The sequence below is a fragment of the Polyodon spathula genome, chromosome 25 (assembly GCF_017654505.1).
Source record: "Polyodon spathula isolate WHYD16114869_AA chromosome 25, ASM1765450v1, whole genome shotgun sequence".
In the NCBI taxonomy this organism is placed as follows: domain Eukaryota; kingdom Metazoa; phylum Chordata; class Actinopteri; order Acipenseriformes; family Polyodontidae; genus Polyodon; species Polyodon spathula.
Genome location: NC_054558.1, coordinates 14,690,057 through 14,717,135, shown reverse-complemented (window position 1 = coordinate 14,717,135; position 27,079 = coordinate 14,690,057). Strand labels below are relative to the sequence as shown.

The 27,079-nt window shown below is 41.3% G+C and overlaps 3 protein-coding genes across 5 annotated transcripts; 2 read left to right on the top strand and 1 right to left on the bottom strand.

The window, feature by feature from the left end:
• The first annotated feature begins 498 nt into the window (after window positions 1-498).
• Window positions 499-4,720, top strand: LOC121300235 (zona pellucida sperm-binding protein 3-like). The gene is made up of 10 exons (XM_041228733.1): window positions 499-523; window positions 887-1,071; window positions 1,478-1,584; window positions 1,890-1,981; window positions 2,179-2,359; window positions 2,735-2,843; window positions 3,032-3,123; window positions 3,655-3,740; window positions 4,039-4,164; window positions 4,533-4,720. Exons 1-10 carry the CDS (start codon window positions 499-501, stop codon window positions 4,652-4,654), a joined length of 1,125 nt encoding a protein of 374 aa, XP_041084667.1. The 3' UTR covers window positions 4,655-4,720.
• Window positions 4,721-7,347: 2,627 nt separating this feature from the next.
• Window positions 7,348-11,545, top strand: LOC121300068 (zona pellucida sperm-binding protein 3-like). Of its 3 annotated transcripts, XR_005947497.1 has the most exons (6): window positions 7,348-7,549; window positions 7,898-8,083; window positions 8,481-8,615; window positions 8,943-9,032; window positions 9,260-9,440; window positions 10,921-11,541. XR_005947497.1 is itself a non-coding variant. In XM_041228444.1 (5 exons), coding segments are annotated over exons 1-5 (447 nt in total). In that variant the 5' UTR covers window positions 7,348-7,514; the 3' UTR covers window positions 9,261-9,539. The 3 variants fall into 3 exon arrangements, 2 of the variants coding, with proteins under 2 accessions (XP_041084378.1, XP_041084379.1); XM_041228444.1 differs by lacking the exon at window positions 10,921-11,541 and having other exon boundaries at window positions 9,260-9,539; XM_041228445.1 differs by lacking the exons at window positions 7,348-7,549; window positions 7,898-8,083 and having other exon boundaries at window positions 8,523-8,615; window positions 10,921-11,545.
• A 10,746-nt stretch (window positions 11,546-22,291) lies between these two features.
• LOC121300067 (zona pellucida sperm-binding protein 3-like) lies at window positions 22,292-26,035 on the bottom strand. The gene is made up of 10 exons (XM_041228443.1): window positions 25,969-26,035; window positions 25,524-25,708; window positions 25,034-25,140; window positions 24,535-24,626; window positions 24,140-24,320; window positions 23,586-23,694; window positions 23,328-23,419; window positions 23,019-23,104; window positions 22,643-22,756; window positions 22,292-22,371 (listed from the first exon to the last, which is right to left on the bottom strand). The coding sequence occupies exons 1-10, from the start codon at window positions 26,033-26,035 to the stop codon at window positions 22,292-22,294; spliced, it is 1,113 nt and encodes a 370-aa protein (XP_041084377.1).
• Window positions 26,036-27,079: the final 1,044 nt, after the last annotated feature.

Genomic DNA, 27,079 nt, shown 5'->3' with positions numbered 1-27,079 from the left:
GACACAGTGCACCCACAAAATATGATTTCCTACCCATTGGCTCCTATGATACAGGTCAAATTTATTCCACCACGCATTGGATACAAACTGTATGGCCCTTTCGGCGTTTAATGTTGTTTTTGTAACGCGTAGGATTTGTCAGGCTGTTCTTTACGCGTTGATAAATAACGATTCTCGTTGGTCACTTTCACAACGCGTTTCCAAAATCAGTTACGCGTTGTGTCAATGCGTTTATGGCACCGATGCCTTGCCATAGGCGCATAACGCATGTAAATAGTTGCGCTGTATATTAAAATTTGAACTCACGAATAGCCAGTACAACGAAACCTGGAGTGTTAGCAAGTCAATAAGGTCTGTCCAATTTTTAATTGATGTTAACTGTTGGGTATTTTTTTCTCTGGAATGTGTGTGATATACGCAGGCGCCCGCGCAATGGCACAACTCGATACACCTGTGTCAGTGGTCCACTCAGTGTTAATTGCCAAAGAAGTCTAATTAATGTCGCTAGAAAAGCACCTGGACGGTAGTATTTGGTAGGTAACTGTTGGTTTGGAAGATGGTGTCGTTGTGGAAATGTGTTGTTCTTGCGCTTTGTTGTGTACCGTTTGCTGCATCGCAGGAAGGTAATGTGGGCTACTCGGGGGGTTAGTGTGTTTTGTGCCGTATGTTTTGGTAGTACTGACTGTACCGGTGCATGATGTTGGTGTGTTAACAGGCTCGTTTAACAGATATCCAGACAGTGATGTCCTCTTGTGCAACACTCAGTAGTGTGTACTTGGTTATTTTAAAGGCAATTCGTAGTTACAAAATTAATTCTTGAATTCCGTAACACCTAAAATAAAGGAGTTGCGTGTTCCGCTTTATACTGAACCCGTTTCCCCTGTAGCTGTGAGTACAGCCTGCGGCGTGGACTCGGTGGCTGTGAGGGTGTTGTTGGATTATTTTCGGCCGGCGTTGCCTCTGGACCCGAGTGGCCTCCTGCTGGGAACCTGCCCTCCATCCAGCAGCAGCGCCGGTAATAACATGGTGGTGTTCCAGTACGGCCTGCTGGACTGCCGCTTTACGCGCATGGTAAGTGGCTTCTAACAGCTTGTGTGTTGGGGTCACGTAAGCGTTCGAGCTCAAATTGCACTGCACCGTATTGACTTGTACATGCTTGTATAACTATACCCATTGTACTAAGATTAATTTTACTACCACTTTTTGTGCAGTATTGGTAGTTGTAATAGCTTTTTAAAAATGTTTGTGCTAAATGTCTAAGCAATACAAACGTTGTATTGACAGCTGTATGGGAAATCCATTTGCACTTTTTTAGACAAGCTAAATACATTGTTTTTGCTTTATGCTGTTGACATGCAGTGTGCTGTAATCAGTCTTGTAAAGGCTAACTGATGGAGCTGTGCCTTACCCTTGACTTGCATATCAAGTGTTTTTTAAATCTGTTTTCAGCACTGACATTTATCCATGCCTTGCCCAGGTTACTGCCAACGTTACCAGTTACATGAATGTGCTGACCTACAAGCCCACCCAGGGTGGCTTCTACCAGACTCCCTTCAATCAGTCTATTGTGTGCACCTATACAAGGTGAGTGTTGGACTTGGCTTAAACATGCTGTAACTCCTGTTAATGTGTTCAAGTATTGATTCATGCATCCTATGTATGACACTTGTATCTGACTAGATTCTTTGAAGCTATTTACAAAAATCTATGAACTTACTCCTTGGTCACTTATGATTGTGGAGTTACTGCCTTTTAATGGAACAGTTATTTAAAACCTAGTCTGTCATTGAATACAGTAATCTGTGCAATTGTTTCCCAAATTCAGTGTTCTGCTGAATGCAAACTGTTTTGCTGCTCTAAACAAAACTTTCTACTTGTGTCTTCTATAGACCTGCTGGCTGGACTCCTCCAGTGTATAACCCTGCACTTGGGGATGCCGCTGGGTTTGGGAAGCTGGAGTTTACCATGGGGATTATGAATGGTGAGTTTGCTGTCCTGCAGTGTACATTTGATCTATTGATTTTAGATATCCAGTGTAACACTAACCTGGCAGGGGGAGCAGCCTGTGGTGCTCCTTGGGGTTTATCTAATTCCTCTGGTGCTGGTCCATGCTGCTCTGTCCTGGCTAGTGTGAGGAGTTGGGTGGGTTGCTGTTCTCATGTGCCCCTCCTGTGTCAGATGACTTCTCAGCCCCACGCACCTCCAGTCTATTCTTCCTGGGGTCCCCCATCAACATTGCAGCTGCAGTGAAGCAGCAATTCCACATGCCACTGATGATCTACATGGAAGAGTGTGTCGCAGCAAGCACTCCAGAGCTGAGCCCTTCAAGCCAGACCTACCCGCTCATCACCAACCATGGGTAGCTATTCACTGCAAGCTGTAGTAGACATGATTTAAATCTGTTTAGCTCTTGGAAACACAATAGTTGTGCTTGGATTTAGAAAGTGGGTGTTGATTTGTCGGCTTTGAACATGGCAAAAGCTCAGTTGAACTAAAAACTGTGCTGGGAAGGCTTGGATTGATTTCTTTATTTTTTTAATGGACTGGTTATGTAGTTTATAATTGGTTCACGGACCTTAATATTTAGATAGGATAAATGCCATGATTAGTGTTAATCCAGGTCTGTGAAACCAGACAAGTTATCAGTTCAAACTTTCCACTTGTAAACATGACTGGGGTTGGAACACGGGAAGTCCTGGCAGTGCCTCCCCCTGCTTAGTGTTTCTCCTTGCAGATGCTTTATAGACGGCCAGGCTGGTAACTCTACGTTTCTGCCCCGAATCCAGACCTCCGAGATCCGTCTGGTTGTCCAGGCCTTCAAGTTTACACAATGGAATACAGATGTGAGTATCTGATGGGCTAATCCTCATTTGTATTGGAGGCTCGGGACAGCTAGTTACCAAGGGTCAATACTTTTTCTTGGTGCGTATCTGATGCTATGCTTGTATGTAATGCTCTTTGTAAATAGTTTCACTGATAAGGTGGTGGTAGTTCTAGGGCCACTTGTCTCTAATTTATGTTTCTTTCCTAGGTCTACATCCATTGCCGGTTACTGGCCTGGGACCCTGCCCAGCTCAATGACACCACCAAGAAAGCCTGTTCATTCAACCAGAGAACCAGGAGGTAAGGACTGGACCCTGCTGAGGCTGCTCTCTGTACAAGGGGAGTGCAGGGCTGTGAGGTCCAGTGACCCAGGACTAGTTTCTTAAATCTGCACAATCGGTTCTGTGCCTCCTTACAGTTGTGTGGAGAATTACTGAAATGTTCTTGTGCTTGGTAACTGTAGGGCAATGAGGTGTTCCTAGGGTAGGGTTTCCCAATCCTGGTTCTGAGGGACACCTATGTTCTGGAGAACTGATCTTAGAAGTATCTTAATTGGCAACTTTTAGCAGATGAGAGCAATTTAAGGTCTAAGCACATTGCTGCTTCAATCAAATTCTTAATTGAACCAGAACCCAGGGTCCCCAGGGTTATGGGTGGAAACCCTGCCCTGGGGAACCACTTGTGCTTCCTAAACCTGGGTATATTGTGGAACCTTCTGTGCGTACTGTTCACTCCTGTATCTCTACTGCACTGGGTGTAGAGATGGGGACATTGCACTGCTCTATGAAGGAGAAGTGTTTTGGGGTTCAGTGTTCTTCTCTTGTGTTCCAGGTGGGAGCTCCTGGATAACCCTGGTCAGAGCTTTCCGTGCAGCTGCTGTACCTCCAAATGCTATCTGAGGAAGAGGAGGGACACGGGTACTAATTCTATGTCATAATGTACATGCACAGGTAGCTGTGGGGTGTAACTTGATTTTTTTTTCTACAATAGTGAATGACTTAATTGTATGGCAGCCAACAAAGGATGCTCAAGTATCTGTGCAGTGCTCCCCCTCCCAACCAGAGCAAGGTGCATGATTTCTTGCTGGTACTCTGCTCAATGACCTGTAGGCCACCAAGTTGTCTTATTTGGATGGTTTTAACCGGCACTCCATCCTGCCCCCTGTTGTGACTGGTACTGCATCACTGTAAAGCAGCAGGGCCTGTTTCTAACCAGGCTCCCTTGCAGCTGAGGAGGGGCTGAGACACACTGCAGTGCTGGGACCCCTGAGGATCCTTCCTGAAGAGCTGTCTGCTGGAAGCCAGGAATTCTACCAGAGGAGCCCTGCTCCCTCACTGGAGGGTGAGTTCAGCTTGCACTCTACAATCCAGTGTACACTTGGCTTCCTTGCCAGGGTCTTGCATGGCCCTGACTTGATCTTTACAATACAGGCTCCCCTGCAGTCAGGCTAAAAAATAACTTTGCTTATGGTCTGTTTTATACCCAAACCTTCAAGTCTACATCACAGAATTGTACTTGGCACTAAGCTATGACTTTAGTGTTCTAGTATTGGGACTTTTGTCCAACTGTCTCCCCTGCCCTGTCTGCCTCTCTGCAGGTCCTCAAGTAACACACTCCTATTGATGCTGGGCACTGGAAACAATGGCTGTATTGGGAGCCCTTCCTGTTCCTAACCCTTTATTTCCTCTGTCCTGCTTTCTCTCCCCCAGAGCCCCAGCAGGCTCTGGCCTGGCTGCCTGTCCTGGCTGCTCCCCTGCTCCTTATGGCTCTCCTGGGATCCCTGTCTGTGGGTGTGGCATCATCCTGGACTTGGAGCAGAGTCCAGCAGTGAGCTCCTCGTTCCTACCCCCACTAATAAAATGCACAATGCAGTCTGCATGGTTTCCAGCTTGCTAGAACAGCCATTCTGATTTTGTGTTGCAAAATAAAATGCTTTCATAGAGCCTCTCTGGTCAGTCTGACTTTTTTTTTTTTTCCCTCTTTGGTGTCACTGAGTTAGCTATTTACCTCTAACTGGATGTGTAGATAGATATTTAAGGGAATCAACTTACTGCTGCCTTTGCTCTGAGAACTTGATATACAAAGCTTACAGAACTGCAGGTGAAACTTGTGTCAAACTAATTTAAATACAGTGCCATATGAGTGTTCTAAATGGGCTGTGGAACAACACAACTAAAATATGTTGTGTGTGTATATAGCATTCTGTAAATGTACCATGCATCTTCCAATTCACTGGAAACTGCAGTAGAAAGTGTGGATTAAGATGGATCCCCCGGGAGAGTTTTCTAGTCCAACACTAGACCAGTGGTGGCCAGTACACCAAGTATTGGGATCCATTTTGGTGGCTCTCCCTGGCCTCTGTGATCCACCAGCAATAGTGAACAAGAGTACAATAAAGTGATTCACTTTTGATCAAGAGGAATGATCTGGCTTTAAGCCAGTGGTGAAAAAGACATTAAGGAAAATAAAGTTCTGAATGCTGCTGTGTCTTTCATCCAACATAAATCATTCCATAAAAGTAGTAAAGAACATTGTAATTTATTAAAGAAACATCTTAGTCAAGTAGACAAATGTTTTGGTTTCTACACAAACTAAACACAATGGCATAAAGTTTAGTGTGAACTTTTGCACTGACCATTTTGCGGAGCGGGCTCAAAAGATGTTGCAGTTCAACAAAGCAGAGCCTTGACAATGTAATTGGAAAGCTTAACACGCTCTTTCAACTGCAGGTTGGTCAGTGCTGACAACATAATCTCCCACAAGCATGTGGAACCAAAACAAACATTCCAGCTCCCACCTTTTGTTAACGTAATGCTTTGGTGCCAGCTTCTCCTTGTTTGAAATAAGCATGTTTAATCCAGATCGGTACTACTGGAAGGCACAGAAGGCTCTCCCCCATCTTTTGTAACTCGCACCACAAAGCAATCCATTGAAACCACAGAACTCTATGAACCAACACATTTGAGGAAGCTTGTTGCTTGGCTTACTGAGCTATGGCAGCCAGAGTAGTTATTAGTGTCATCTACTATTGGAATTAACTTATTTTTCTTAGTATATTAGTTGTCATGAATTACAGTTTTTAAACACTGACTCAAACCTGTTAACTATGCTTATTTAGACTGGTCCACCAGAAATCTCGAGATCCACTAGTAGCCACCACTGCTGTAGAACAACCAAATTGGTAGCAACTGTGAGTTTCAGTTTCACAAGTTGACAGATTTTTGAACCAGGATTCTTTTGACAACTTCAGTATGTTCAGTTTCATCAAATGTAATGAATATAAGATGATATTGTAGTGTGCTTGGGACAGAGGTTATGGTATGGGCAGGCATAAGCTACAGACAACACAATTGCATTTTATCGATGGCAATTTGAATGCACAGAGATACCGTGACAAGATCCTGAGGCCCATTGTCGTGACATTCATCTGCCGCCATCACCTCATGTTTCAGCATGGTAATGCACGGCCCCATGTCACAAGGATCTGTACACAATTCCTGGAAGCTGAAAATGTCCCAGTTCTTCCATGGCCTGCATACTCACCAGACATGTCACCCATTGAGCATGTTTGGGATGCTCTGGATCGATGTGTACGACAGCATGTTCCAGTTCCCGCCAATATCCAGCAACTTCGCACAGCCATTGAAGAGGAGTGGGACAACATTCCACAGGCCACAATCAACAGCCTGATCAACTCTATGCGAAGGAGATGTGTCGCGCTGCATGAGGCAAATGGTGGTCACACCAGATACTGACTGGTTTTCTGATCCATGCCCCTAACTCTTTTTTTTTTTTTTAAGGTATCTGTGACCAACAGATGCATATCTGTATTTCCAGTCAAGTGAAATCCATAGATTAGGGCCTAATGAATTTATTTCAATTGACTGATTTCCTTATATGAACTGTAACTCAGTAAAATCTTTGAAATTGTTGCATGTTGCGTTTATATTTTTGTTCAGTGTAGAAATGGCATTGGCTATTTTAAACATGTTTTAATTTTATTATTTTTACTTTTGCTCGGACAGGCTACTTTTAAGGTCAGTGATACCATAAGTATAGACTTTAGAATCATAAAATAGTGCATAAATGGCAGTGTACTCCATGCATTATTTCCCTATCAAAAGACATACCTTCAGAAATACACAATGAATGTCACTGCCATGTTATTTCAAAATATTTGTTTTAACAGTTGTACAAATACTGAAATCGACCATGTACTAAAATACTGAATACCATTCTGAATATGAATATAGCACAATTAATGAATTATACATGCTATTTTAAAATAGCATATACATAGCTAGTATTAAAAATAAATAAATGTAATTGCACCCTCGCCACACAAAGCTGAGCGCAATGATATATACTGTGCTAATGATGCGCCAGCCAGTCTGCCCGGACTGCGCCTGAGCAATCTGGAAAACGAGAAGCCTCTAACAAGGCATTTGTTAAACTTAGTAAATAGTTGTGCTGTGTAACTAAGTTAAATTTGAACTTACGCATAGCCGGTGCAACGAAACCCAGAGTGTTAACAAATCAATAAGGTCTGTCCAATTTTTTAACTGATGTTAACTGTTGAGTATTTCTTCTCTGGAATGTGCGTGATATACGCAGGCGCCCGCGCAATGGCACAACTCGTCACACCTGTGTCAGTGGTCCACTCAGTGTTAATTGCCAAAGGACTCTAATTAATGTTGCTAGAAAAGCACCTGGACGGTAGTGTTTGGTAGGTAACTGTTGGTTTTGAAAAATGATATCGTTGTGGAAAATGTGTTGTGCTTGCGCTTTGCTGTGTACCGTTTGCTGCACCGCAGGAAGGTAATGTGGGTTAATCGTGTTTGGGGGTTAGCGTGTTTTGTGCCTTATGTTTTGGTAGAACGGACTGTGCCGGTGCATGATGTTGGTGTGTTAACAGACTCGTTTTGCTGATATCCAGACAGTGACGTACTTTTATGCAACACTTAGTAGTGCGTACTTGGCTATTTTAAAGGTTATTCATAGTTACGAAATTAAACCTTGCATTATAAAATGGAGTTGTATGTTCCGCTTTATTCTGAACTCGTTTCCTCTGTAGCTGTGAGTACAGCCTGCGGCGTGGACTCGGTGGCTGTGAGGGTGTTGTTGGTTTATTTTTCGACCGGCGTTACCTCTGGACCCGAGTGGCCTCCTGCTGGGAACCTGCCCTCCATCCAGCAGCAGCGCCGGTAATAACATGGTGGTGTTCCAGTACGGCCTGCTGGACTGCCGCTTTATGCGCATGGTGAGTGGTTTCTAACGTTTTGTGTTCGCTCACATAAGCGTTCCAACTGAAGTTGCATTGTACCTTATTAAACTGTGTACGCACTGTATTCGGAAGCGTTGTCCTGCAGCGTTTATGCAAGATTGGTTATGGTTGTAACAGATATTTAAAAATGTATGTTTAAGAATAATCTAAGATGTGCTACATGACCAAGCAATACAAATGTTGTGTTGACATGAGGGTAATGACTGACTTGAGTATTTGCAATCAATGTATATAATTAAACTAAATGCATTGCCTTGGCTTTATGCTGTTGACATGCAGTGTGTGCCGTGACCCCAGTCTTGTAAAGGCTAACTGATGGAGCTGTGCCTTACTCTTGAACTGCATATCAAGTGTTTTTTAAATCTGTTTTCAGCACTGACATTTATCCATGCCTTGCCCAGGTTACTGCCAACCTTACCAGTTACATGAATGTGCTGACCTACAAGCCCACCCAGGGTGGCTTCTACCAGACTTCCTTCAGTCAGGCTATTGTGTGCACCTATACCAGGTGAGTGCTTGGACTTGGCTTAAAAGTGCTGTAAGGGCACCGACTTAATGGTATCTAATTTGTGAATTCTGTTTTTAGACCTACATTTAAAAAATATGATTTTACTGTTTAGTTTGGGGGGGGGGGTAGTAATGGGGAGCAGTTACCATAAATGTGGTTTATGGCACTGAATACAGTGATCTGTACAAAATCAAATGCAATTTATTGCACTTGGTTTGTATTATCTATTGCCAACAAATTGTTTCCCAAATTCCTAGTGTCTTCTACTGAATGCAAATTGCCCTATGGTTGTTGCTCTAACCAAAGCTTTGTATTTGTTTTCTCCAGACCTGCTGGCTGGACTCCTCCAGTGTATAACCCTGCACTCGGATGCTGCAGGGTTTGGGAAGGTGGAGTTTACCATGGGGATTATGAATGGTGAGTTTGCTGTCCTGCAGTGTATCCTAAGCCTATTGTTTAGGAAAGTATCCAGTGTAACCCTAACCTGGCAGGGGAAGCAGCCAGTGGTGCTTGTTCGGTTACTTCCTCCAATCAAGTAGAGAATGTTTTGGCTAATTCCTCTGGTGCTAGTCAATGCTGCTCTGTCCATGGCTAGTGATATGATATGGGTGGGTTGCTGTTCTCATGCTCCTCTCCATTTCCAGATGACTTCTCAGCCCCACGCACCTCCAGTCTATTCTTCCTGGGGTCCCCCATCAACATTGCAGCTGCAGTGAAGCAGCAATTCCACATGCCGCTGATGGTCTACATGGAAGCGTGTGTTGCTGCCAGCACTCCAGAGCTGAGCCCTTCAAGCCAGACCTACCCGCTCATCACCAACCATGGGTAGATATTAGCTGCAAGCTGTAAAGACACTATTTTAAACCAGAATGTTTAGCACTTGGGAGCACAGTAGTCCTGCTTGGGTTTAAGGGGTGTTGAATGGTCAGCTTTGTGAACATGGCAAAAGCTCATGAACTAATGCCTTTGCTGTGAAGGCATAGTGTAGGTAAGTGGACTGGTTTGTATGTAGCTTTGTAATTTGTTCACAAACTCTAATCTTCATTTTAGGGAGAATGAACACCATGATTAGTGTTAAGCAGGGTCTATGAAACCAGTTGCTTGAAGTTCAAATGTTTCACTTGTCCAAACAACTGGGGTTGGACTAATCTGTACAGCAAGTCTCACTGGAACATGAAGCTCTTGCTCACTACCTTCCGGTGGCTGTCTGATTTCTTTAGTCCTGGTGTGTGTTCCAACATTGACTCAAAGTTGAGCTGAAGGATAATTTCACGAGGTGGAACAATGATTGTGGCTTGTATGGAGCTTGCATATCAAATGTGTTTTTTTTCCTATGTCATCAGCTTGTTTGCACTCAGGAAGTTTGAGATGGGCTTGAATTTGTTGTTAAGGTAACTGACTTGTTTGGATAGATGGGGATCAGTAGAACAGTTTTTTTTTTTTTTCATTGAAGTTTCATTTTCGAATAAGTGTGTTTACTGCAGGTAGCAGTTAAGGAGTCAGAAGTAGGAACAAGTAATAGATGAAAAGATTGAATATCTATAAAGCAAAAATGGTAAATCAGTGGGGATTTTTTGTCTCTACACAGGCATCCCTACACATTTAACTTTACAATAATCTTAAATTTCCTGTGTAATGGATTTTGTCAGGGGAAAGGAAGACATACCACGATTAGTGAATCTGTTCTGTCAGAAAGGATAATGTAGGAAAAGCCAGTGCTAGTTGAGGCTACATACAAAAGTGTGCCCCCAGCAAAGAGTGTTTTAAAAGCACCCTGAAGGGCTGTTGGGGTTGGGAAGCACAGCAGTACCAATGCTGAATCTTTTGAAGACAGTCCTGATTCAAGTGTGACCTCTTTTCTAAAAATTATTTCTTGGCCTAGCTCTCTGCATTCTCAGACTCAAGGCATTCAAAGCCCCTCTCTTAGGCCCAGCACCACCAACTCAACCATAAGCCAAAAGTCCAAGCAGTTAACTTTAAGGGAGAGTATGGAAGTCAACAATAATCACATCACCAGGGAGGTTACACGTTATAGTGAGGAGACAATTGTCTGTGGTTAGCAGCCCTTTTTATATGTGCAAAAAGTTGATTTCGTAGAATGAGAAATCAGTGCCAAATCAGATATATTTTGCCACGGGAGTTATCCCATAAATGTGAACTGCTGTTGTAACCAGCCTTGAGGGAGTCTGAATGCAAACAGATGTCACAGCTCACTGGGTCTCTTGTCAGGGTTCTCTTTCTTATACTGTTCATTCCAGGTAAGTATGTGTTTTTTATAGTTGTCTTTATAACTCTTTGCCTGCAGGTTGTGTTGGATTTTGTACAGACCAACCAGTCCTTCCCAAAGAATGTGTACAGGAGCCACACAAACAGGCAAGTAAAATAATGATTTCTTTCTTACAGGAAACTTAGATAATCAAATACAACTTATTTTTATCTGACTATTTGCAAACTCCCCCCTTTCAATCACGTTGCACATTATCTCCATACAAAACCTATTCTAAAAACACCTACAACTGTGCACTAGGTAAAACCACTAAAACCTTCCATAAAATATTTTAACAGGCTACTTGTGACTTCAGGGGGCTGTTAGCATTACAATTATTCCACTCCACACAATATATTATCACAACACAGTTCCAAACCAGTGCTGCCATGAACAGTAATGGTTCAGTCAGAGATTTCCACCTTGTTGCAATTCTTATTTTCTTAACTTTCTTTCTTGCAATTCTTCTTTTCTCAGTTTCTTCTTCTGGCTCTCGGGATCCCCATACTGCTTGCTATTTCTAGGATACTTTTATTAGGACCTTTCTTAATCACCCTGGTGGTTTACTGCCTCCATATATTCCCAATGCCAGGTATTGTATTCCCTGAAGGGGATGATAAGAAAATCTAATATTAAAAGCAGGATCTGAAAATCAATCATTTGACTGGCACAAACTCAGGGATGCAAGGGCAAGTTCTGAAAGCTTTGTTTGCTCAGCTTACTGGCTACAAACTGGTTTAGCGTAATGTATTCATGAGGAGTACAATAGCTGGGCTTTTCAAAGCAAGCTGACTGATAATATGGAAAGGCTAGGAACTCTATCGTAGTCAACCCGACTAGCTGCACGAGAATGTAGAGTGTTGTCTGCAGATTGTCGCTGCACATTCTCGGTCAGCTAGTAGGCACGGACCTGATGCTTCTCTTTTCAAACTAAAAAGGCAGATGAGTAGAAAATTAAACACAGATTTGTTCCTTGTGCTGCCGAAGGAGATTCAAAGCCAGATTAAATGGACTTCATAAGCAGAGAGGCTTGAATCTCCTCTGAGGTATACAGAAAGTGGGGGGGAAAAAAAAAAAAAAAATAGTGGTTTTATCTTTTTACAACCATGCAGGAGGAAAAGTATTTAAAGTATTTTTAAACATCGCCTTTTCCCCTAACACTTTGATCAGACCTGTGCTGTCTAGCTGTCTGACTCCTGTTTAGACCAGCAGTTCTGCACAGATGGTGATCCATGTTCAATGGGAAAATGCTTGCACTAAAAGAATGTAGTGTAAAATATGTATATTGTAGTAGTGTTGTCTAGTATGTTTTAATAAATAGTATATTACATGTTTTTCCTAACTGAAAAACAGTGTTTATAAATAACATCTGTATTTTTATATAGCACCTTTCATAGTGGACCACCATCACAAAGCTAGGCTGTGAACTGTGCATTAGATGCAGAGTCACTTATAATAGGACATTGATTTAACATCTTGTCTGCAGGATGGAGAACAAGGAGGGTAAGTGACTTGTTCAGGGTCACACAGTGAGTCAGCGGTGGGATTTGAACCTGTGACTTTTTAGTTACAAGCGCTGGACTTTAACCACTGGAGGCCACTGCCGCCTTAAGATAATGAATTATCTCTGCAATAGAAAGGCTTTCCCACGGTACCTGAATTGTAAAATTCCTACAGATTGTATGCTAATTTAATAGTGCTATCAGCCATACTATTGAAAAACTGAAACTATCCATTGATGAAGACACAGCAAACTGCCCAAAATACAATTCAGGTTCACCCCATTATCTCAATCCAGTGACAGAAAGGATTAGGTGGATCTGCACCTCAAGCCACTTTCTAAGTGAGCGATCCAGTTTTCAAGCATATCCAGGCGGTCGTGACTGAAGAGACTGGGGTGCAGAGAGACTGAATGAGTTGCATGATGTCACTGGTAATTTGGATTGGGAGTCGGAGAAAGAATCAGGAGAAGCTGACTGATCTGGTAAAATAGCAGGCAGGAGACCGGAACTAGAAGCAGCCTCAAAAGCACGCACACATGCCAGCTCCCCCTCACAAGGATAAATCCCTGTTGCTGAGCCCACGTCCATGAGTAGAAGAGATCTCTTTTGATGTACGTAAGATTAGTTTATTTCAGAAAATTAAATATATATAGTGATTAAAACAGTTTAATTCTGGCACAAAGGAAAAACTAATGAAAACAGTACACAATGTAATTATATACAAACTGCATGTACAAATCTTGAAACAAAAACTGTAAATCTGACCCTAAGGACTGTCCAGAGCCATCAGTGAGGCTTGGAAAAGAGTGCAGACATAAAGCTCCCCCCTTCCTTGGAGTCGCCCAGCCGAAGTCTTTGTAGATCAGATGTGATTACCCTGCATATTAAAGTATTCTGGTAAGATCTGGGGGGTGGGGATCTCATTTTCCATGAAATCTCATTTCCAGTTAGTTCTGTTTAGGATTGTGCACTTTTAAATGTTGCTTTAATGTAATGATATTTCAGTTTCTAAATCATAGGTCGTGACCACAACACAAACTGTTTCATACTTCTGAGTTTTACTGCACATCTCAGAAAACCTAAACATTAACTATGCAGATTGCATACAATTGCTGTGATGGATAAAGCATGGATTGCCTGGTTTAGCCAATCTGAGAGCTTTTGTTCAATATATAATGCATAATATTGTACTATATTATTTATTCAGAATTGAAAAAGGCAATCATTCTGATTTGCAGCAACCCAGATTGGCCCTTCTAGTCCGGGTCTTTGTTCCAAGCATGAGCTTAGTTATTAAATTAATTAAACCTCCGATCTATAGGCAAAAAAAGGAAGAATCTGCGTTTGGCTCCCTCTAGAGGTGAAAAAGGAGGTCATGCAATTTGAAGACAGTAGTTCATAAATGAAAAGACTGCTTAGTCGCAAAGGCACCGCAGATTAGAGCCTTGCGACCCGAGCCCGACACACAGTGCAATGGTGGGTCGGATGGCCAGTGGAGAATGTGTGTCAGTGTCGTTCGGGTATGGTCGGTTTTAGTTTGTATATTGTAGTTTGGACTCGGGTCAGGTCAGTGTTATCAGTGGGTGGATTATGGCGTTTTTAATTTTTTTTTTTTTTTTTTTTTTTCTTTCTCTGTGTGCAAGTGCTTCCTAAAACTCACTTCCTGATTACTTTTTTGACTGAGTGGTGAGGACTTATAGCGTGTATGTCAGTTAACCAAAAAGTTGTATGAAGGAGATATTTTTTACATTAAAAATGGAGGCTGATTGAATAAATAAAACAAAAAAATCAGCCAATAGGAGAATGTGTAGCAGCGGAACGCGCTGTTTTAGGAAAGGGTGCGTCTGAATCCACTGTTTGGACTCAGTACGACATTGTTTGTATTCAGCGATAATAAAAGTCCATGGGCAGGATTAAAAACAAAACAGTGTTTCGAACTTGCGGGATAGTAACAAGTGATTTGTAAACGAAACGTGTTAGTTAAATCAATTTGGTAATGCTTTGAAATTGAGTCGATGAAGTCGTTAATAAATGCATTTCTCGTTAAAATGCTTAATTGTCGCAGGTCACATACACAGGGCCACCGAGAAACTTCATGGGACGGATTGGTATGTGGGCCCTGCCTTCCCACCTTGTATATTGCGATCACTTGTTGATCAGTCACAGATGGAATCATATAGTTAAATCACTACAGATATTGCATATGGTCTCGCAGTGTGTTTATAATGCTGTGGCATACTAGCCTAGGGTGACCAGATGTCCCAGATTGGCCGGGACAGTCCTGGAATATAGACCCTTCCCCTCTAAAGTCTGTACAGCAATGCAAAAGTTAAATTCTTTCAGCCAAACTTTCAGTTTAGATGGCTTACCAAAAGCGTTTCCCTAGAGACATTCATGGTGGCACTGTCGTTATTTTGCTTCAAAAGGATCAATTGTATAACTCCTGCTCGTTTATTTTCTTCAAAAAAATCTTTAGTTTAAAACATGACTATAAAAACAAATACATTAATGTTTTGAAACACACAGTTTGAATACACTTTAATCTATATTTGTATCTTGTTTTTATGATCTCTGGTTTGTTTATTTAATATGAGTTTAAGATCCAGTGTTGCCCCTTCTAGTAGACATTTCTAGTTAGCCTGTCTTGGAATACAGATTAGTTTGTGTGCCTGTATTGAGCTTTTGTATAATAAAACCTTGATAGGTAAATTAACCTTGTGTGTCTTTGCTTTGCTTCACCTGCCCTTGTTTAAAGGCCTCTCATTGTACCAGACGTTCCCGGTTCACTAATGGTGGAGGCATTAAAACAGCTTCAATGCAGTGGGCTCCTAGCTTGGGTTATTGACATTCTAATCAAAGAATAATGGGATGTTACAGTATTTTGACAGCGGCTCCACTGCTATGGCCAAGCACATTGGTTCAGTGTACAGTAGCCTGCTATGCAGTGTAGCACAACCTTAATGTATTTATTTATCTAACGTGGGGATGGGTGCAAACGCAATTGGTCATGTGCAGGATAGGGAGTGCGCTTTTTTAAAACCTATTGTTATAATGTTGAAATGATTGGTATTGGTTGACCAGAATAATATATATAAAAAATCCCCGGCCTCCCTGACCTCTTGTGGAACTGCACGTACATCACTTCCTGTCTCAACGACTAAATAAGATGACTCGTTAACATGCATTAACGAGTTCAAGAAAAATTAATGGAAGCATCATTCACTGTTATGGAGGATATGCTCTCCCACCAGCATATCCTCCTTGTTGCAGTTTGTAACAGAGAAAAAGCTTCTTAATCCTGGTGATCTGTTTAAGCCTATATAGGCTTATTTAGTCACGAGATTGCTACTGGTATTTAAGTGCAAAGTATTTTTGTCTCGTCACAAAACAGCTATTTCTGTGCACTTCACCTAAAATCCAAAAAGAAACTTCAAGTTTGTAACAGTTATGGGGGGGGGGGGGGGAAATCTATTGAAAGCAAAAAGCCATGGAAAGCCATAGGAACCCTCTTCCCCCCCTTTTGGTTGTGGGCATAATAACATACTCCTCTGCAACCAGTAAGTAGGTACCCATAAATTTATTCTAAAATGTTTGCAGCCCAATGCAACTGTAAATATTTATCACCTGTAGCAGCTTGTTTTTTCAAAATAAATCTATTGTTCTGTAGAAAAATTAAATTAGAAAATGAAGTTAATGTTTAATAGCACACACAGAAATAAAAGTAAAAATGTGTGTAGAAATAGCGATGTCAGTCAAGCAATGTTTGTCTAATCAGTGTACTTGAATAGGGAAACTTTTGCTCTTGATGCTGCACTGAGGAGAAGCAGGAACAATACGAGGCTGATCAGAATGTATATTAGTTAAAAGTCGAATCTGTATCAATCAACGACACACTATATGTAAATCGGTCACCTTTGTAGATGCCTGATTTCCCTATGCGATGTTCTCACTTGTACCTTTGTTTTGCCTGAGATGATTGAATTCTTCCCTCAGTTCCTTGAGCAACACCCTGGGCTCAATGCAGCGACGGAAACTGTGTCCTTGCTGGTCACAATTAAAACATCCATATGTTACTCTCTGTTGTGCAAAACTTTTCTGTTTCTACCGCTATAGGATGATTAATTTCATTAGCTGCATAAAAATGGCACATTTTATTCATGAGATCATCATACGGTTTGGTTGCTGAACACATGGACAGGGCTTGTCGAAGCCTGGGACCCGAGCATCTGCATTAAGAGCTGTTTAAAAGCTAGGTGGTTATGATTGGTGGCTGGAGTACCACTATAGTTTTGAAAGGTTTCCCACAGCCCTCCTCTGAGCTTGGTTTGCATGCAAGAGACAGACCTAAACAAGCCTCCAGCAATACATAATCTTTTTAAATCTGAGTTCCTTTAATAAGAATTGACTAGGTTTTTTTTTTCTTCTTAGGACCTGTAAATACACTCTCATACAGGGATACAGTTAAGGTGGAGAATCTTGTCCAATTATGATAAAACTTGGTTAGGACATTCTGTAGCACAAGGTATTGAGAATATCCGATTCTGGCATCATGCTGTACACATCTGATGACTCATTTCAGGACTCAAGATGACATCTCGTCTGGTATGCTGTCTCCTGTTTGTCTCAAGCTCTATATTCCAAATTGTCTGCTGCCCAATTTTTAAAAAAAAGAAAAACGCACTCCATAAAGTTATCAAACTGTTTAATAATAATCAATTTAGGATCTTCTAAACACTCTGGTTGTTTCTAATTCATTTTAGAATTGTAACTGGTATTTTTTCTATGAATAAAATGAATAATTATCGATTATTATTAATTAGAATCCTCTGCTGAGCTATTTAAGCATGTTTCAAATAAGTATTATCAATGGCAAGAAAAAATAAACACTGCATGCAAGAGTAATGTAAAAATGTATAAGTCAGTCAAGCGTAAACATGTTTTGGTTAGTGCCTCCTCAGCACACCACTTCAGAATTCTGAATTCTAGCACCCCTGCGAATGCTCTCTTATTTGAAAGCACACAATGCCACTAACTGTACATAAGAACATATTTCATCTCGAGAAGCCTGCATTTTTGATTTGTTTATTATCAAATGATGCGTTCTCAATCATGTATTACAGTTTGCACACATACAAGCGTGTCAGTTACACACACCCCCTGCCACAGCTCTAAATTCACTATTAGAGCCATCAGTGTGAGGAAAAAGCTGAAGAAAATGACATATCAACTGTATGTACAGCAGTGGAGGCAAGGAGTCAGTGTCTCCTCAACATTTCAAAGTTTAAAAAAAAAAAAAAAAAAATCACGTATCAAAGTATAGAAACATTTGGCTGAATTTTTGAAGTTTAATAATTCCTAAAGTTCTGTAATGTGTCAAAGTTGTACTGAATTGTATCTAATGATTTTCAAAGTTTGGTATATGGTACGTTTATACAGTATGTCATTACCTTGACTGTAGGTGTTACAGTTTTACTGAATTGCATTAATTTAATGATTTGTAAAGCTTTGTAATTGTGTATGCTTAATGTGATAGAATAAGTTACTAACTATATATCATCAGTAGGAACTTGTGTGCTAAGTACTTCTGTTTGTTAACTTTTCTCTATACATTATTAAAGGTACAGTAACTGTTATTAATACCTGTTTGATTATCCATACGAATCGTTTATGCGAACTAGCATCATTCCCAATTAGTTTGGATAATTGACTCTCTGCTGCATATATATAGTTGTGTAGCATTATTATATTATAATGTTCAATAAAACAATGCAGTTGGTGACAGCATTTTTTAAAACAATTACATTGTAACCTAAACCCTAGAGTCAACATCCCTATATAATCAGCAATTCTGGCACCCAGAGAGCTTGTTTTGTTTTTTACCCCTCAGACGTGACATGATCTAAGCACACATTTTAATTGGAGGAGCCTAGAGAGGTTTCTTCCTCAGAGGAGGTAAGCCTCTATTATAAACTTGTATCTGCTTTTAAACACAGTGCTAGCAATGGCAGATGACCAGTCTGATACCTGGTTTTAATTGGAGGAGACACTCACACCCTCCTGCCCCCTGCTGAAGCACTGCTTTACTGAGTAAACCAAAAAAAAAAAAAAACCATACATCTGGGATGCTAAAAATAAACTGTGTCACTGCCAGGCCCGGCGTCAGGGGGCGTATAAGGGGTGCAACTGCACCCGGGCCCAGCCTTTTGGGGGACCCAGCACCGAGTCCATTATTTATTTTTTTTATGAGCCCAGTTTAATGACGAGACATAAAGAATATGGAAGTACCGTCTAATCTATTGAGATTAGAAACATAAACCGCAATGGACTGTCAATCAAAACTCAAATTGGCAAATCGCAGCTGAGAGATTGTTTATTTGGAGACGGGACACAGCAAGAGCAGTGTTAAAGTCACGTGATTGCGCTGCTAGGATACGTGATTCTAAAGGTGTAATTTCGTGAGACTGAACAGAATTGAACAACCCGATTCATTTCACACTCTTGCACCAGGGCCCAGTTAATCCTAGCTCCGGTGTCACACTGAATTTGATTCCCCATAAAAATTGGTCCCACTCCCCCCCCCGGACTAATTTTCATAGATTGTCCAATGAAAAATCCCCCCCTACATACATACAGTAAGACTTCCATAACAGTAGAGTGTTCTCTTGCATGAATGTACGAGTCTGTTTGCTGGTCAATTATGTTGCTATCCCTGAAAAGATCCCTGTCTCTTGTCAAGTATATTTACTGTCCAGGAATCGCACAGAAACTTCTGATTTATTACAGATTTTGGTATTCCTTGAATAGATAAACCTCTTCGTCTTCAAAAATAATATTTTAATATGCAAACTGTCCCACAAGTGCAGTGGCAAATATCATCAATATTCTATGAATGCAGAAAGGCTGGGTGGGGTTTCGTCTTCATTTTATCACCAAAACGCGTTTCCGTATCTGAATGCTTAGACTGGTAACAGACTGGAATTCATTAAATAGTTTAGAGTTTAGAACATTTTGAATGTATTCCAAATGTTAAATATTTAGAAATGTTGCTAAACATTTAACCGTTGTCAAAGTCAAGATACACATGTCAAATATAGGTCAGCTGTCCTGTTTGCAGAGTAAGGCTAGTTGTTCAAGTCTTTTCCATATACCCATGTAGTCTCATCCTGATTAATGTTGTCGATGGAATGCAAAAGTAACATCCCCTCTAATGAAGGGGCTTCTCATTGTAGCTTGTTTTATTGGTTACAAATGTTTAAACTTGTTTATTGCTTCTGGAAATGCGATGAAATGTCCCCACCAGTCTGTGCTTGTGAGGCTGTCTGACAGTGGTGCTCATTATACCTTCTGAGAGTACAAAACCTACACCTAACTCTTAAAAGAGAAAAAAAAGAACATAGCATTGGCCTGTAGTTGTGTTGTGAATGTACTCCACTGATTGTTCCTGTCCCTGGCTAACTCATTTTATTTGCGGCATAATATGCTGTTGCATCTCATTAGATCTCTTCGGTACAATAAAGTCTACATTGCCACCTAGTGGTAACATTTAAAATCTCTGATACGCTGCGCCTTGCACTTCAAACGAAATAAAGTAAAAACAAATCAAGTGTTTATACAGATGTTTCTCGGTTAAAGTTTTATGTATTCTAACCTATAATATAAATATTTATCTAGAATATTGAACTGTAACAATCCTTACATGTGATTAGGATAATAAGCATTCTGCAAAACAAGATTTTTTTTTTTTATAAAAGCAAAGCCTTACATAGATTTAACCAAGGAGAGGTGATAGGCAGTTTGTTGCAGTAGCCATGCACAGTTGTATAAAACCATAATCTATACAAAGCACTTTTTTTTTATTTAATATGTCTTAATCTATTGTAGGTATCACATCCTCATAGAGCTAGCCCCTTTAAGTTTCTAGTATAATGTTTTTGGACAGATAGAAATTAAAAGACACTATATATTTAAAAAAAAGTTTGAGAAAAATAACAGGTTTAAAGAAGTATATTTAAAAAAAAAAAAAAGTCAATTTTTTTGTTCTGCTTCAAAGTGTTTGATTAACGCTTCCAGTACTTCTCATGTGAACTGATGGGAGTTCCTTAGTAGAACACACTTCACACGAAAGCTAGTTCAACATCAATATGTTCACTGGTTTAAAAATCAAAAACAAGGAGAAATTGCCTTATGCTGAGAATGAGTCATGATTCACAGATCACAGTAATGAAATGATGCATACTCCTTCAATAATTACCATCTGTCTGAGTGTGCTAATTGCTGTATTAATTCCTTTCTTAACATTCTGAAGGCATAATCGTCAGCCACACAGCAATCGAAACCACTGCATTTACTACCATATTACACATTGAGATTTTGTACTTCTTTTATATTGAAGACCCAGCTTACCATTTTATCTGCCCACTATTTGTAGGCAGGGGATAGGAAGGAGTTTACCCATTTCTGCAGCTAAATGCAACCCTTACTAACTGATCTTCAAAGCAGTGGTTCTGGGTGGGCCAGTAGTAGCACATCAACATTTTAAATGTATAAAATCTTGTTTAACTCATACCTGTCGCCTTAGTTTCTTTCTCCGAGTTCACTCCCTGTGTTGCAGATAATAGATCTCCTAGCAGCAGATGAGTTAATAACATTGACATCAGCATAACCCATGTGCTGATCTCTCTACTGCAGAGCTTGCTCTTTAGTTGAATGGTCAGTTTATAAACCGTGTGGTTTGTGGTTCACGTCCAGACCGACTGAGATGCTATTACTGCAGCTCCCAATGTTTGAAGGAAAAAAAAGCCTTATTTTTAAAATTTAAACGAAAAGCAAATTGAACCAAGTCCTCTATATCCACAATAAACTACACTGCTAAAGAAACTAAAATGTTCAAATAGGAATGCCTTACTGTAACTCGTAAAACACACAGCACAGAAGCATGGGTTGCTCCTATACAGACCTGAAAACACTACACAGAGTCCGTGTTACTAGGGGCTCAAAGACACACAGACAGCCATACTCTTAAAAAATCAGAAAACTTCAACCAGATTCCAATGCAGGGCATGAGAATATTTGTCTGTGATTTATTATATTATCCCAGCAAATCATAGTGTGTTTGGGTCACTTTCTTGTGTGTGAAAATAGCTATTGACCAAAAACACAAATCTTGTGTGTGAAAATAGCTATTGACCAAAAACACAAATCCCAAATAAGCTCCAAAAAAATGAATTCACTCTGGGAAGGAACTAATCCATAGGAATGTTGCGACAGTACTGCTCTGATCAATGGAGATTCAAACATTTGCTTTACGCTTCCCACTCATGAGCATTTCTACATTGAAATATATCCTTCAAACAAACAAAAAAAAAAAAAGATATGCCAAGTTACAGCCAAACTTGGAAGCATTTACCATGGAAGTACCATGAGTATTTTTGCAGAGCACTAGAACAGGACCCTGCCTTTATTGCCAGGGTGTTGCGATCAACAGCCATGCAATATATAAAGGCTTGTATTAGAAGCAGAGGGAAGTGATGACTAGATTGTATACTGTACAGATCTAGTCCATACAGAAGCATGAAGCCCTGGAAAGAATCCAAGGAAAAGCAGCCAGGTTAAAGAATTAACTTAAATTGGATGTATTCAGCAGAGAACAAAAAGGTAAAGGAGAATTCAGATGGAAGGGGGCTAGGACAGAAAGGAGACTGGAATGGAAAGCAATGCATCAGAGCAAAGAAACAGACCAGAGGAGGTTCTTTCTGCAGGATGTTTATTTCTCAATATACAAAAGAAATCAAAATTGCCTTGCTGGCAAGCTGCTGGAAACCATGCAGACTGCTGTGTGCATTTCATCAATGGGGGCAGGAATGAGGAGCTCACTGCTGGACTTGGAGCAGTCTGGGACAACGCCACACTTAGTATCCCAGAGACAGGGCTCCCAGGAGAGCCATCAGGAGCAGGGGAGCAGCCAGCCAGGCCAGAGCAGGCTGGGGCTCTGGTGAGGAGACAGGGATTAGGAACAAGGGCTGCCTTTCTCCCACTTGGGAAACTGCAATGTCCTACCAAGCGTGTCCATTTGTTCCAATACTAGAAACATTGAAGTTCAGTCACTGTGGCAATTGTAGTTCTATGCTGTGGACTTGGCAGAAAACAGAAAGACAGGCGAAGTTTCAGCACAACTGTACTGTTAAGACAGTCACAGCCATGCAAGCCATTGACAAGAAAGCCAAGTGTACACTGGATTAGAGACTGCAGGCTGAACTCACCCTCGTTTGACAGAGCAGGGCTCCTCTGGTAGGATTCCTGGCTTCCAGCAAACAGCTCTTCAGGAAGGATCCTCAGGGGTCCCAGCACTGCAGTGTGTCTCAGCCCCTCCTCAGCTGCTCAGGGGAAAGGGAGCCTGGTTAGAAACAGGCCCTGCTGCTGCTTTACAGCAATGCCTCATGCAGTACCAATAACAGGGGCAGGCTGAAAACAACCCAAGATAACTGGTGAAGAAGCCATTGAGCAAGAGTACCAGCAAAACATCAAGATAGTCAAGAGACCAACCTCTGAGTGGGGGGGGTTGGGGGGGGGAGAAAGACTGTTCTTTAGTAACCTGGGAACATACAGTAGATTTAAAATAAAAAGCAGCATCAGTACCCGTGTCCCTCCTCTTCCTCCGATTGCAGTTGGAGGTACAGCAGCTGCACACAGAGCTCCGACCATGGTTATCCAGGAGCTCCCAGCTGGAACACAAGAGCAAGACACCGAACCCAAGGACATTGCAATAGACTTCTACTCGAAGGAGCAGTATAATGAAGTTGGTTGGTGCCCTCCCACCCCATTACTGACATTAAATTCTCCACACAACTAATTGTGCAGATTAAGAAACGAGTCCTGGGTCACTGGACCCAACAGCCCTGCACTCCCCTTGTACAGAGAACAGCCTCAGCAGGGTCCAGTCCTTACCTCCTGGTTCTCTGGTTGAATGAACAGGCTTTCTTGGTGGGGTCATTGAGCTGGGCAGGGTCCCAGGCCAGTAACTGGCAATGGATGTAGACCTAGGAAAATAAAGCAACTCCCACTGATCATTTGCTTCAGGTGACATTCCAATTATTGCTCTAGAATTACACACATTAAGAGCACAGTATCAGATACTCACCATGGAAAGAATTATTAACTAGCTGTCTGTGCCCAATACAAAAGCAAGTTAACCAGGATACTCACATCTGTATTCCATTGTGTAAACTTGAAGGCCTGGACAACCAGACGGATCTCGGAGGTCTGGACGCGGGGCAGAAACCTGGAGTTACCAGTCTGTCCGTCTACAAAGCATCTGCAAGGAGAAAGAGCACTGAGCAGGTGGAGGCACGTGCAAGGACTGCAGACAACCACTGGAAGGAAGTGAACAAGACTTGTGTTCCAGTGAGACTTACTGTACAAATTTACATTCCAAGCCTTGGTGTCGTGTGCAGTAGTGTTAACCTTAACTGGTTTCATAGACCCTGGGTACCAATCATGCACATATTATCAATATTAATATCTTGTAGTCAAACTGCCACCAATTAGGAGTCTGTAAACCAATTACATACTAGCTAAAGAACAAGCTCATCCAAGAAACAATCTATGCCTTCCCAGCATGGCCAGTTTTATTAGTCCAACTGAGCTTTTGCCATATTCAAAGCTGACCATTCAACACCCTTGCCTAAAACCAAGCACGACTATTGTGCTTTTAACAGCTAAACATATTTAAATCATGTCTTTACTACAGGAGTATCTACCCATGGTTGGTGATGAGTGGGTAGGTCTGGCTTGAAGGGCTCAGCTCTGGAGTGCTTGCAGCAACACACGCTTCCATGTAGACCTTCAGCGACATGTGGAATTGCTGCTTCACTGCAGCTGCGATGTTGATGGGGGACCCCAGGAAGAACAGACTGGAGGTGTGTGGGGCTGAGAAGTCATCTGAGACAGAAAGGAGAGGAGCATGAGAACAGCAACCCACCCAAATCATCTCATGAACCAGAACAGAGCAGCACCAGAGGAATTAGCCAAAACATTTTCTACTTGACTGGAGGAAGTGACCCAAGCACCACAGGCTGCTCCCCCTGCCAGGATAGGGTTGCACTGGACACTTAAACCAATAGACTGAGTGTACACTGCAGGACAGCAAACTCACCATTCACAATCCCCATGGTAATCTCCAGCTTCCCAAACCCAGCGGCTTCACCGAGTGCAGGGTTATACACTGGAGAAGTCCAGCCAGCAGGTCTGGAGAAGGCAGGTAGAAAGCTTTTGTTAGAGCAGTAACAAAGACAGCTTGCATTCAGCTTATGAATCTGGGAAACAACTTATTGGCACTAGTTAATGGAAATCTTTCTGCCTTCACAATAAGTTGGCTGGGCCAGAATTCCTGATGTAGTAAATCGTTTGATTTAGAGTTTAATATAACTGCCCATTAAAAGGCAATAGCTCCACAATTAAGTACATAAAATACACTGACATCAAGAATTCGTAGACTCTTGAAATGTAGTTCTCAATTTAAATATAAATAAAACAGTCCACAAATTAGATACTGTTAAGTCAAGTGTCAGACAGGATGCATGACGATACTTGAATGAACAGCACAGAGGCTTTGAACACATCCTTACAGCATGTTTAAGCCAAGTCCAACAAACACCTGGTATAGGTGCACAATAGACTGATTGAAGGGAGTCTGGTAGAAGCCACCCTGGTTGGGCTTGTAGGTCAGCACATTCATGTAACTGGTAAGGTTGGCAGTAACCTGGGCAAAGCATGGATAAATGTCACCATTTAAGACAGATTTAAAACACTATGTGCAGTTCAAGGGTAAGGCACAGCTCCATCAGTTAGCCTTTACAAGACTGGGGTCACGGCACACACTGCATGTCAACAGCAAAGACAATGTATTTAGAGATTATATATACACAGACTCAAGTCATTACCCCCATACAGGTGCCAATACATTGTTTGTATTGCTTGGTCATGTAGCACATCCTAACAAAAGACAGTTACACACATTTTTAAAAATCTATTACAACCATAACCAGTAATGCGTACACTGCAGGACAAAAAGCTTCGTTGTACAACGCGTGTATTTATACAAGCGTGTACAGTTTAATAGGATGCACTGCATTTTCCACTTACCATACGCATAAAGCGGCAGTCCAGCAGGCCGTACTGGAACACCACCATGTTATTACCGGCACTGCTGCTGGATGGAGGGCAGGTTCCCAGCAGGAGGCCACTCGGGTCCAGAGACAACGCCGGTCGAAAGTAATCCAACAACACCCTCACAGCCACCGAGTCCACCCCGCAGGCTGTACTCACAGCTACAGGGGAAACGGGTTCAGAATAAAGCGGAACATACAACCACTTTAATTTAGGTGTCACGTAATTTAAGGTTTAATTTTATAACTATGAATGACCTTGAAATAGTCAAGTACGCACTACTAAGTGTTGTACAAAAGGACATCACTTCCTGGATACCAGTAAAACGAGTCTTAACACACCAGCATTATGCACCGGCACAGTCAGTGCTACCCAAACATAAGGCACAAAACACACTAACCCCACGAGTAGCCCACATTACCTTCCTGCGGTGCAGCAAATGGTACACAACAAAGCGCAAGCACAACACATTTCCACAACGACACCATCTTCCAAACCAACAGTTACCTACCAAACACTACCGTCCAGGTGCTTTTCTAATGACGTTAATTAGAGTCCTTTGGTATTAGAGTCCTTTGTTAGAGGCTTCTTGTTTTCCAGATTGCTCAGGCGCAGTCCGGGCAGACTGACTGGAGCATCGTTAACACAGTATACATCATTGCGCTCAGCTTTGTGTGAAGGCTGATAAAAAACATAATTAAAGAAAAGTGGTGGAATCACATTTATTGATTTTTAATACTAAATATGTATATGATATTGTAGAATAGTATGTACAATTCATAATTGAGCTATATTTTCATGTTCATAATGGCATTCAATATTTAATACATTGTGGGTTTTAGTATTTATACAACTGTTAACACAAATATTCTGAAATAAATAAACAAAAAAACAAACAAACATGGCAGTGACGTTCATTGCCATTCTCATACATTCTTTGTATATTTCTACATTTCTGGAGGCATGTATTTTGATAGGGGTGTAACGTATTATACTGCCACTGTTTTATGATTCTGAAGTCCATACTTCTGGTATAACTGACCTAAAAGTAGCCTATCTGAGCAAAAGGAAAAATAATAATAAAATGAAAACATGTTTAAAACAGCCAGTGCTTTTCTTCATGAGGCAGGGGTGCTGAAACTAGGGGTGCGGTAGCAGCCCCTGGCTTTGCATGGCTTCTGTCATATACAGGGGTTACAGTTTTGTTCAATGGCTTTTAGCACCCCCACTTTAAAAACTGTTCTAGTTCCACTGCATTGAGTGGTTTTGACTTAATTTGTAAATCTTGTCATATAAAAAAAAAAGTATATTTGTCCTTATAGTGGACACATTAGATTGGATCATTCTGTACCCGTCGAGATTTTTATTTTGCTTTAACTGCAGAGTAACAAGGGATTGTATGAACTATTTATCCATGTTTGTCCTGCAATCCCATGGAATACAATTCCAGTTTTCACACCTGTGATCCTGTGTTTCATCAGTGTGAAACAGGGCTGCCAACACAGCCATCCAGCAGGAAACTGTTTGCTGCC